We start from the raw sequence: 12,460 nt of genomic DNA, 5'->3' as shown, positions 1-12,460 counted from the left end.
GATGAACAAAGGGACCTTGGGGTTCAAATCCATACATCCCTCAAGGTCGCTGCAAAGGTTGATAGGGTAGTTAAGAAGGCCTATGGGATGCTAGGCTTCATTAACAGGGGGATTGAGTTCAAGAGTAGAGAGGTCATGTTGCAACTCTACAAATCTCTGGTGAGACCACACTTAAAGAGTATTGTGTTCAATTCTGGTCACCTCAATATAGGAAGGATGTGGAAGCTATGGAGAGGGTGTAGAGGAGATTTACCAGGATGTTGCCTGGTTTGGAGAACAAGTCATATGAAGCAAGGTTAGCAGAGCTGGGACTTTTCTCTTTAGAGCATAGAAGAATGAGAGGGGACTTGATAGAGGTCTACAAGATTACAAGAGGCATAGATAGGGTGGATAGTCAGTACCTGTTTCCCAGGGCATCAATAGCAAACATCAGAGGGCATATGTACAAAATTAAGGGAGGGAAGTTTAGGGGAGACATCAGGGGTAAGTTTTTTACACAGAGGGTTGTGAGTGCCTGGAATGACTTGCCAGGGATGGTGGTGGAGGCTAAAACATTAGAGGTATTTGAGAGCCTCTTGGACAGGCACATGGATAAAAGGAAAATGGAGGATTATGGGGTAGTGTTGGTTTAGTACTTTTTTTAAAGGATTATATGGGTCGGCACAACATGGAGGGCTGGAGGGCTGAAGGGCCTGTACTGTGCTGTAGTGTTCTATGGTTCTAAGTCAGCAATAATAAACTTGATTATGGAAACCATAGAAGCATGAGGGTGGGGCAACGAGGGAGAGGATGAGGAAGGGGGTAAAAGGGAGGAGACAGACCAGGACCAGAGGGCACAGCCTCAGAACAGAGGGACATCCATTTAGAACAGATGAGAAGGAATTTCTTTAGCCAGAAGGTGGTGAATCTGTGGAATTGTTTGCCATAGATGGCTGTGGAGGCCAAGTTGTTTGGTATATATAAAGTGGAGGCTGACAGGTTCTTGATTTGAGAGAGTGTTAAATGTTATGGGGAAAAGGCAGGTGAATGGTGTTGAGAGAGATATTAAATCAGCCATGATGGAATGGTGCAACAGATTTGATGGGCTGAATAGCCCAATTCTGCTCCAATGTCTTTATGGTCCGACCTTGCAGAGGGGTATGAAAGTTTGAATGACACTATTTGAAATAGAGTTAGTATCTACAGTACCATTTTCTTCTACTCAGTCAATGCCTGAAATATATTATTTGGAGATTTATTACTATTTAAGTGGTCTAGCTCTGCAAACTGCCTACCACGTTTCCTCCATTAAAACACTTCAGAAGTACTTTATTGCTTCAAAGTTCAAAGTAAATTTATTATTAAAGTATGTATGTTACCACATACAACCTTAAGATTCATTTTTTTACAGGCATTCACTGTAGAATATAAAATACAATAGAATTAATGAAAAGCTACACACAAACATGGACTGATAAGCAACTAATGTGCAAAAGAAAACAAACTGTGCAAATATACAAATAAACAAATAATAAATGAATAAAATAAAACTGTGAATATAAGCTGTAGAGTACTAGACAGTCAGACCAAAGGTTGTGTTCAATGATCTGTTCAAAGTTGAGGTGGGTGAAGTTATCCCTTCTGGTCCAGAAGCTTGATTGTTGAGGGGTAATAACTGTTCCTGAACCTGGTGGTGTAAGTCCTGAGGCTCCTGTACCTCCTGTCTGATGGCAGAAGCGAAATGAGAGGATGGCCTGGGTGATGGGGGTCCATGATGACGGATGGGTAAGATCTACAGTGAGATTCAAAGGCCAGGAAGGCAGTTCTGCAATGCTTTGTGGAGAGCAAAGGGGATGATGAAGCACAGGAGGAGTCATGGTCATCCATTGAAACCAAAAGAAACCCCATTTCTGATGACTACTACTAGACCCAGACCTCCTGAGGTCAAGAGAGTGGAAATACCCCAGTGCAACAGCTTTTCTACTTTTTAAAAACTCTCCTGCACAGACTCCCTGTCATTGTCAGATGTGGCAGAAAACCACCATTCTGCATTACCAAAGTGTGGTGTGTTTTCTCAGGGACAGACTGAGCTGGCATTTACTCACATTTACACACAGCTTCATCACATCTCTTTAAAGTTACAAAGCATTGACTTAATTGATTCTTCTGAAGTGCAATGAGTTTGAGGCAAACAGTAATGAGGTAATTTCAATAGCGCTGGTTTGGGAAAGTTGGCCATTCATTACAGGAATCTCCCTTCTCTGTGCGATAGGGTTGCTACCATCCAACCAAACTAACATCTGGAGTCCTGATTTAAGACCACATCTGGTAATGCAGTACTTAAGTACTGCAATGCAGATTGTAACACTTTTTACACCAACAAAATGTGACTATAAATGAGGCTGTTCTAGAATGCTCCTTATTAGTAGCAGAAGTGCCTATTCTGTGGATACTAAGACCTCTATGCTAAATTTAAACTTGTAACACTGACGTAAGTTTCAAACTCCTGGGATTGCACCTCTGGCACAACCTCTCGTGATCCCAGAAAATATCCTATACAATGCGGAAAGCTCACCAATGCCTCTACTTTCTGAGGAGGTTGAAGAGAGCTGGACTATTTGCATCTATACTTGTGTAATTCAACAGCTGCACAGTAGAGAGCATTCTGACAAGTTGCATCACTGCTTGGTATGGAAACTGTACCGCAGTGGATAGGAAGGCTCTATAATGGGTAGTTGAAACTGCGCAATGCATTACTGGCACCAGCCTACCCACCATCAAGAACATGTAGCTACACAGCATCCACGTCAGGACCACCAGACTCAAAAACAGTTACTTTCCCCAAGCAGTATGGCTGAACAACACCTTCATCCACAACCCCACACCCCCAACCACCACCATTTTATCATTTCCTGTCAGAGTCACCTTATGTACAGACACTCCTGTGTCTAGCATCACTTTATGAATATACAATCAATGTGTCTAAGTTATCTTATGTAATTATATTTCCTGTTTATTATTATTATTGTGTTCTTATTGTGTATGTTCTTTATTGTGCTGCATCGGATCCGGAATAACAATTATTTTGTTCTTCTTTACACATGTATACAGGAAATTACATTAAACAATCTGGACTCTTGAAAGAACAGCTGAAGTGCCTTTTAACAATGCTTGACTGTTTCCAGTAGAACAAATACCATCTGGACAAAACAATATTATTTTTTCCTTTGCAATGCCAAGAAACAAAACGTCTGCACAAGTATGACAGTTTAAAGTTTTCATAATTCAGTTTTAATAAATGGGGTTGTTCACGGAAGTATGTTGTAAGTCCCCAACACAGAACATTACAGCACAGTGTAGGCTCTTCGGCCTATCATGTTTTAAAGAATCTTAGATAAGACCATAAGATAAGACATAGGAGCAGAATTAGTCCATTCAGCCCATCAAGTCTTATTTATTATCCCTCTCAATCCCATTCTCCTGACTTCTCCCTGTAACCTTTGATACCCTATCTAATCACAAAACTATCATTCCACTTTAAATATACCCAATGACTTGGTCTCCTCAGCCATCTGAGGTAAGTAATTCCAAAGACTCACTGCACTCTGGCTAATGAAATTGCTCCTAATCTCTGTTCTGACTGGACATCCCTCTATTCTAAGAGTGTGGTTACTGGTCCTAGACTCTCCCATTACAGGAAACATCCTCTCCACATCCACTTTATCTAGACCTTTCAATATTCGATAGGTTTCAATGAGACACCCCACCCCTCCCCCACTTCTAAACTGCAAAGCTATCAAATGCTCCTCATACTTTAACCCTTTCATTCCCCAAGTGGCTCATGTATGAAGGAAAAATGGAGGGTTATGTAGGAGGGAAGGGTTTGATTGATATTCGAGTAGGTTAAAAGGTTGACACAACATCATCGGCTGAAGGGCCTGTACCATGCTGTAATGTTTTAATTTAAATGCTTCTTCCCAAATTTTATCTTATGCAATCATTAGCACTCGGTTTCCTCTTGTATGAACCAGAATTGCAGATATACCCGTACATAGCAAACCCAAGTACCAAGCACGAGGAAATCTGCAGATGCTGGAAATTCAAACAACAGACACAAAATGCTGGTGGAACACAGCAGGCCAGGCAGCACCTATAAGGAGAAGCACTGTCGACGTTTCGGGCCGAGACTGATGAAGGGTCTTAGCCTGAAACGTCGACAGTGCTTCTCCTTATAGATGCTGCTTAGCCTGCTGTGTTCCACCAGCATTTTGTGTGTGTTGTTCCAAGTACCAAGCCTTGGTTTACTTCAGCAGAACTGATAAACACAATTCAGCCATGGATATCGAGTATCAATTATCATCACTTACCTTATCTCCCCTTTTAACTGTCCTTGTGGTTAACTTCTTGATGGCTTTGTTGGCAACATCTCCCAAATGACGCTAGATTTGTGAAAGAAAGAAAATTAACATTAATACCATGTTTAATTTGAAAATAAAACTGCAAGGCTAAAAACATATAACAGATTTTTGATAAATATATCTGATTTTATCTTAAAAGAAAATGATTAATTTAATCATTCAATTGGGGCAGCAGAATCAACACTCAATTCCAAGGATCTACATTTTAGACAGTGCTAAGCTAAATTAGAGAATCTTAATCAGGATGGTGCTACAGGTCCTCCAACCTACCAGCCTCTGGTTTAGGCAGCCAGAAACTGTCAAGGACATCTGTGACCCTCTGCTAGAAGCAGATGACTACTTAGTTGAGAAATGCTTCACTAGTTAAAGACTTGTAGAGGTATAGAATCTTAGAAACAGGCCATTTGGCCCATCTAGTCTGTACTGAACTTGCTCCATCAACCTGCACCTGGACCATAGCCATCCATACCCCTCTCATCCATGTACTTATCAAAATTTCTCTTAAATATCACAATCAAATCCCCATCACTTCCGCTGGCAGCTCATTCCACACTCTCACCACCCTCTGAGTGAAGAGGTTCCGGCTCAGGTTCACCTTAAACATTTCACCTTTCACTCTTAATCCATACCTTCTAGTTCTAGTCTCACCCAACCTCAGTGGAGAAAGCCTGCTTGCATTTACACTATCTATACTCCTCCTTTCTGAACTAAAAGGGAACCCATATTCTACTTTTTTAATACTCTGTAAATATTTTGCTATCTTAAATGCCACTAAGGTCACAGACACTCCTGTGCCTAGTGTCACTTTATGGACATACAATTGTGGTATATAAGCTACCTTGTCTATTTATATTTATTGTATTTTTTTATTGAGTTCTTTATCTTTTTGTGTTTTTTGTGCTGCATTGGATCCGGAGTAACAACTATTTTGTTCTCCTTTACACTTGTGTGCTGGAAATGACATCAACGATTTAAAATCTTACCAAATTTCAATGCAATTCCCTGATGGGAACATAATTCAAATGTTCCTTAAAATAATACAATAATATTCAGAATGGTGTTTCCAAATTCACTGTTGAGAGAACAAAGTGTTGAAGGCAGGGGACTGAGGGCGAGAGTGATAATAAATCAGCCGTGATGAAATGGCAGAGCAGACTCGATGGGCTGAATGGCTAAATTCTGCCCCTATGTCTTATGGACATACAGCATCCTGTAACTGCACATGCAGAGATAACAAACAGCCTAGTTACACCAGAGATTTTATGCAGGAATTTATTCTAACCTGAAAAATCTTAACTCTTTGCTTTACTCTTCATAACACACCGTGCAGTTTTGCTCAGTATGATTATCCAACAATGAATCATTCTCTGATATCAGGTGTAAAGTTACAAACAAATAACCTCTGAAATCTTATATTAGAACATTCACAGTTAATGTGCTCAAATACTTGATAAAGTACCATGTATTTCAGCACTCTACATTACTTTGCTGGACGTTTACACAAATATGATGATACCTCTTTTCCCCACACAATTATCTGTCCAAGTTGCAATGTAAATACTATATTAACATGAGATTCTGCAGATGCTGGAAATTCAGAGCAACACACAAAATGCTGGAGGAACTCAGCAGGTCAGGCAGCATCATTTAAGGGGAATTAATGATCGACGTTTTGGGCTGAGACTCTTCATCGGTACTCTCCAAAGATGCTGCATGACCTGCTGAGTTCCTCCAGTATTGTGTGTGATACTTTAAGCACTAAATTCATTTTGGTTAGTTTTCAGAATAATCAAGACATTTTACCAGTTCAAATCCAGTTTATGAGGAAAGATTAGAGAAACTTGGGACATGTTATCTTAAATGTTTGAGAGTTTAGAGAGCTCTCTACAAATAATTTTTAAAACAGGAATACAAAGTGAGAAGCTGAGTTGTTGATAAGAACTCGGGGGGGGGGGATAGGATTGGGTGTAATTGAACAATAGATAATTTTCAAGTTCAAGTTTAATTGTCATTCAACAAAACAGCATTCCTCCACAAATTTCTGGCATCAGAAATTTTTCATTTAGTTTGATGAATGTGTGGAATAAACAGATGATGAATTCTGAGAAATGCAGATATAAATTTCGGAATCAATCACAATATAATAAGATGTAATGAGAAGACTGGATGAAGCAAGAAGGATCAAATACCCTTCCTCAGTTACAATTATCCTGTGAATGTGTACAGCATTTAGACAAGATATAATGACACAGGAACATGATAGGATTTACAACACAGAATGCAAGTATGCTTTTTTTGTTCTTTGACTTTGTACTGGGAAAATTACAGCCCATAACGTTCATTGACTCTTCTTTTAAAAAGAGTGATAACAATTTAACCCAATGGGGTGATTCTTTTCCATCAAAATTACATATCTTTCTAAAACTATACTTCGTTAGGAGCCTGAAGAGATTTGGCATGTCAACAAATACACTCAAAAACTTCTATAAATGTACCGAGGAGAGCATTCTGACAGGTTGCATCATTGTATGGTTGGGGGAGGGGTGTTGCTGCACAGGACCAAAAGAAGCTGCAGAGGGTTGTAAATCTAGTCAGCTCCATCTTGGGAACTAGCCTACAAAAAACCCAGGACATCTTCAAGGAGTGGTGTCTCAGAAAGACAGGATCCCTTATAAGGACCTCCAGCACCCAGGGCATGCCCTCTTCTCACTGTTATCATCAGGTAGGAGGTACAGAAGCCTGAAGGCACACACTCAGCAATTCAGGAACAGCTTCTTCCCCTCCTAAATGGACATTGAACCCTTGAGCACTACCTCACTTTTTTAATATATATTAACCATATAACCATATAACAATCACAGCACGGAAACAGGCCATTCCGGCCCTCCTAGTCCGTGCCGAACTCTTAATCTCACCTAGTCCCACCTACCCGCACTCAGCCCATAACCCTCCACTCCTTTCCTGTCCATATACCTATCCAATTTTACCTTAAATGACACAACTGAACTGGCCTCTACTACTTCTACAGGAAGCTCATTCCACACAGCTATCACTCTCTGAGTAAAGAAATACCCCCTCGTGTTTCCCTTAAACTTTTGCCCCCTAACTCTCAAATCATGTCCTCTCGTTTGAATCTCCCCTACTCTCAATGGAAACAGCCTATTCACGTCAACTCTATCTATCCCTCTCAACATTTTAAATACCTCGATCAAATCCCCCCTCAACCTTCTATGCTCCAATGAATAGAGACCTAACTTGTTCAACCTTTCTCTGTAACTTAAGTGCTGAAACCCAGGTAACATCCTAGTAAATCGTCTCTGCACTCTCTCTAATTTATTGATATCTTTCCTATAATTCGGTGACCAGAACTGTACACAATATTCCAAATTTGGCCTTACCAATGCCTTGTACAATTTTAACATTACATCCCAACTTCTGTACTCAATGCTCTGATTTATAAAGGCCAGCGTTCCAAAAGCCTTCTTCACCACCCTATCTACATGAGACTCCACCTTCAGGGAACTATGCACTGTTATTCCTAGATCTCTCTGTTCCACTGCATTCCTCAATGCCCTACCATTTATCCTGTATGTTCTATTTGGATTATTCCTGCCAAAATGTAGAACCTCACACTTCTCAGCATTAAACTCCATCTGCCAACGTTCAGCCCATTCTTCTAACCGGCATAAATCTCCCTGCAAGCTTTGAAAACCCACCTCATTATCCACAACACCTCCTACCTTAGTATCATCGGCATACTTACTAATCCAATTTACCACCCCATCATCCAGATCATTTATGTATATTACAAACAACATTGGGCCCAAAACAGATCCCTGAGGCACCCCGCTAGTCACCGGCCTCCATCCCGATAAACAATTATCCACCACTACTCTCTGGCATCTCCCATCTAGCCACTGTTGAATCCATTTTATTACTCCAGCATTAATACCTAACGACTGAACCTTCTTAACTAACCTTCCATGTGGAACTTTGTCAAAGGCCTTGCTGAAGTCCATATAGACTACATCCACTGCCTTACCCTCGTCAACATTCCTCATAACTACTTCAAAAAATTCAATAAGGTTTGTCAAACATGACCTTCCATGCACAAATCCATGCTGGCTACTCCTAATCAGATCCTGTCTATCCAGATAATTATAAATACTATCTCTAAGAATACTTTCCATTAATTTACCCACCACTGATGTCAAACTGACAGGTCTATAATTGCCAGGCTTACTTCTAGAACCCTTTTTAAACAATGGAACCACATGAGCAATACGCCAATCCTCCGGCACAATCCCCGTTTCTAATGACATCTGAAAGATCTCCGTCAGAGCTCCTGCTATCTCTACACAAACTTCCCTCAAGGTCCTGGGGAATATCCGGTCAGGACCCGGAGATTTATCCACTTTTAAATTTCTTAAAAGCGCCAGTACTTCCACCTCTTTAATTGTCATAGGTTCCATAACTTCCTTACTTGTTTCCCACACCTTACACCATTCAATATCCTTCTCCTTAGTGAATACCGAAGAGAAGAAATCGTTCAAAATCTCTCCCATCTCCCTCGGCTCCACACATAGCTGACCACCCTGATTCTCTAAGGGACCAATTTTATCCCTCACTATCCTCTTGCTTTTAATATAACTGTAGAAGCCTTTCGGATTTACTTCCACCTTATTTGCCAAACCAAACTCGTAACTTCTTTTAGCTTTTCTAATCTCTTTCTTAAGTTTCCTTTTACATTCTTTATATTCCTCGAGCAATTCCTTTACTCCATGCTGCCTATATCTATTGTAGACATCCCTCTTTTTTCGAACCAAGTTTCTAATATCCCTTGAAAACCATGGCGCTTTCAAACCTTTAACCTTTCCTTTCAACCGAACAGGAACATAAAGATTCTGTACCCTCATAATTTCACCCTTAAATGACCTCCATTTCTCTATTTCATCCTTCCCATAAAACAACTTGACCCAATCCACTCTCTCTAAATCCCTGCGCATCTCCTCAAAGTTAGCCTTTCTCCAATCAAAAATCTCAACTCTAGGTCCAGTCCTGTCCTTCTCCATAATTATATTGAAGCTAATGCTATTGTGATCACTGGACCTGAAGTGCTCCACAACACATACATCTGTCAGCTGACCTATCGCATTCCCTAACAGGAGATCCAATACTGCCCCATCTCTAGTCGGTACTTCTATGTATTGTTGCAAAAAACTATCCTGCACACATTTCACAAACTCTAAACCATCCAGCCCTTTTACAGAATGAGCTTCCCAATCTATGTGTGGAAAATTAAAATCTCCCACAATCACCACCTTGTGTTTACTACAAATATCTGCTATCTCCTTACACATTTGCTCTTCCAACTCACGCTCCCCATTAGGTGGCCTATAATACACTCCTATCAGTGTTACTACACCTTTCCCATTCCTCAATTCCACCCAAATAGCCTCCCTAGAGGAGCTCTCTAATCTATCCTTCCAAAGCACTGCCATTTTCTCGGACAAGCAATGCAACACCTCCTCCTCTGGCCCCTCCTACTCTATCACACCTGAAGCAACTAAATCCAGGAATATTTAGTTGCCAATCACACCCTTCCTGCAACCATGTTTCACTAATAGCTACAACATCATAATTCCAGGTATCAATCCACACTTTAAGCTCATCCACCTTTCTTACAATGCTCCTAGCATTAAAATAGATACATTTAAGATACTCTCCACCTCCTCCTCTCTTTTCATCCCTAGCAATGCATTCAAATTTATTATCCTTTTCTTTCTTCTCCCCTACAACTTCGGGCTGAGCGCATCCCTTCTCCATCACCTGCCTTTCCTCCCCCACACACTGTCTACTTACTTGCTCTACTGGTGAACTAACCTCCTCTCTCATAGTTTCCTCAAATTGATTTCCGCCCCCCCCATCTTACTAGTTTAAAGTCTGCCCTGTAGCCCTAGCAAACCTCCCCGCTAGGATATTGGTCCCCCCAGGATTCAAGTGTAACCCGTCCTTCTTGAACAGGTCACGCCTGCCCCAGAAGAGGTCCCAATGATCCAGAAACTTGAATCCCTGCCCCCTGCTCCAATCCCTCAACCACGCATTCATCCTCCACCTAATTCCATTCCTACTCTCAATGTCGCGTGGCACAGGCAGTAATCCCGAGATTACTACCTTTGCGGTCCTTCTTCTTAACTGCCTTCCTAACTCCCTATACTCTCGTTTCAGGACCTCTTCCCCTTTCCTACCTATGTCATTGGTACCTACATGTACCACAACCTCTGGCTCCTCACCCTCCCACTTCAGGATATCTTGGACGCGATCAGAAACATCCTGGACCCTGGCACCAGGGAGGCAAACTACCATCCGGGACTCCCAATCACCTCCACAGAATCGCCTGTCTGAACCCCTGACTATCGAGTCCCCTATTACTATGTTATTTCTATATTATTTCTGTTTTTGTATGATTTTTAATCTATTCAATACAAGTAATTGATCTACTCATTCATTTATTTATTTTTTTCTTTTATATTACGTATTGCATAGAGCTGTTGTTGCTACATTACAAATTTCATGACACATGCAGGTGATAGTAAACCTGATTCTGAATCTGAATTACAAAATTCTGTTGTGACAATTTGTCAGTTAGAATGTTATGCTTTTAAGACAGAAAAGTTGGTCTTTAGGTACAATTGAACTTCTTAAAATTCTCTTTAAAAACATGCTGGGAAATATGTTATTGTTTATCAGGGAAGATTTCTTGGATCATAAGCAGTTACAGACTGCTGAGTTGCTTTTCAGCTTTCTGTGGGGGAAAATCCTCCCCCGCCCCTTCCTACCTCTGCATTGCCAGATAAGATTTAAAGGCTAAATAGGGCTTGGAGAAAATCTCTTGCAGCTGTTGAAATTTATGTGAATAAAGGATTACAGTGAACGTGACAAACTTTCAAAGATCAAACTTAAAGGTGGAGCACAAGGTCAATGGCAGTATTCTTAGCAGTCTAGAGGAAGAAGAGTCCAAGTTCATAGATTCCTTAAAGTCACCACGCAAGTTGACAGGATGGTTAACAGGTGTATGGTGTGTTGGAGGATTGAGTTCAAGAGCCATGAGGTAATGTTGCAATTCTATAAAACCCTGGTTAGACCACACCTGGAATATTGTGTTAATTTCTGATCACCTCCCTTATAGGATGTGGAAGCATTAGGGAGGGTGCAGAGGAGATTTACCAGGATTTTGCCTGGATTAGAGAGTATGTCTTATGAGAATAGGTTGAGTGAGCTCCGGCTTTTCTCTGTGCATTGAATGAGGATAAGAAGTGACTTGATGATAAGAGACATAGATTGAGTGGACAGCCAGGGTCTTTTATCCAGGGCAAAAATGACCAATACAGGGGCATAGCTGTAAGATGATTGGAAGAAAGCATAGGGCGGATGTCAGATATTTTTTTAAATTTACTGTATACAGAGAATGGTGGTTTCTTATAGTTATTATAGCCAGGGGTGGTAAAGGGATTAAATGCTCCCAATGGTGTGCATCTCAAATAGCCTCTGACAACCAAGTCCAGCTCCTGGCCTTCATACGTGCCTTAAATACTAAACCCCGCATAATAGTTCCTACTGATGGGAGAAAGGGCAAAGGTGGATTACTGGCACCTTAAAACCAGTCGCTTTGGGCAGAAGGGACTCATCAACCATAGTTGACGGTTCATGACGGAGAAGGGCTGTATTTTATATTGGTCTCCTTCAGGTTTTTCAGCATTTTCTTTCTTGTGGCAGGTGGATGATCTGTTAGTTCTTTATGTGTGAGTGGGGAAGGGGGCAGAAGGGGGAGCATTTTTCTGATGCTACTGTTGGTGATGTTTTTTGCAAGTCAGTTTTATTTCTGCGGGAAGGGGTTAGAGGTGTGTTGCTATTGTTGCTGTCTTTTTTCTGCAGGTGAGGAGGTCAGGGACTGTTATTGTCACTTTTTCTGCAGGAGAGGGTTTGGGAAATACTAGGTTCTGCAAATTTTGTTTCTTTTTCTTTTTGTGTGTATTTCATAGCTATCTACAGTTGTATCGTAC

The 12,460-nt window shown here is 40.9% G+C and overlaps 1 protein-coding gene across 6 annotated transcripts in view; it reads right to left on the bottom strand.

Moving 5' to 3' along the window:
* rnf130 (ring finger protein 130) overlaps positions 1-12,460 on the bottom strand; it is a 234,810-nt gene that overhangs the window by 107,733 nt on the left and 114,617 nt on the right. For all 6 annotated transcript variants that reach the window (XR_012101564.1, XM_073067066.1, XM_073067069.1 and 3 more), the window contains exon 3: positions 4,347-4,418. Coding sequence is in view for 5 of the 6 variants with exons in the window: in XM_073067066.1 (XP_072923167.1) it covers positions 4,347-4,418 (72 nt within the window). In the remaining variant the exon portion in view is untranslated. The remainder of the gene's footprint in view (positions 1-4,346; positions 4,419-12,460) is intronic.

This window comes from Hemitrygon akajei, chromosome 15, assembly GCF_048418815.1.
Source record: "Hemitrygon akajei chromosome 15, sHemAka1.3, whole genome shotgun sequence".
Classification (NCBI taxonomy): Eukaryota; Metazoa; Chordata; class Chondrichthyes; order Myliobatiformes; family Dasyatidae; genus Hemitrygon; species Hemitrygon akajei.
This window is presented reverse-complemented; position numbering and strand designations above follow the sequence as displayed.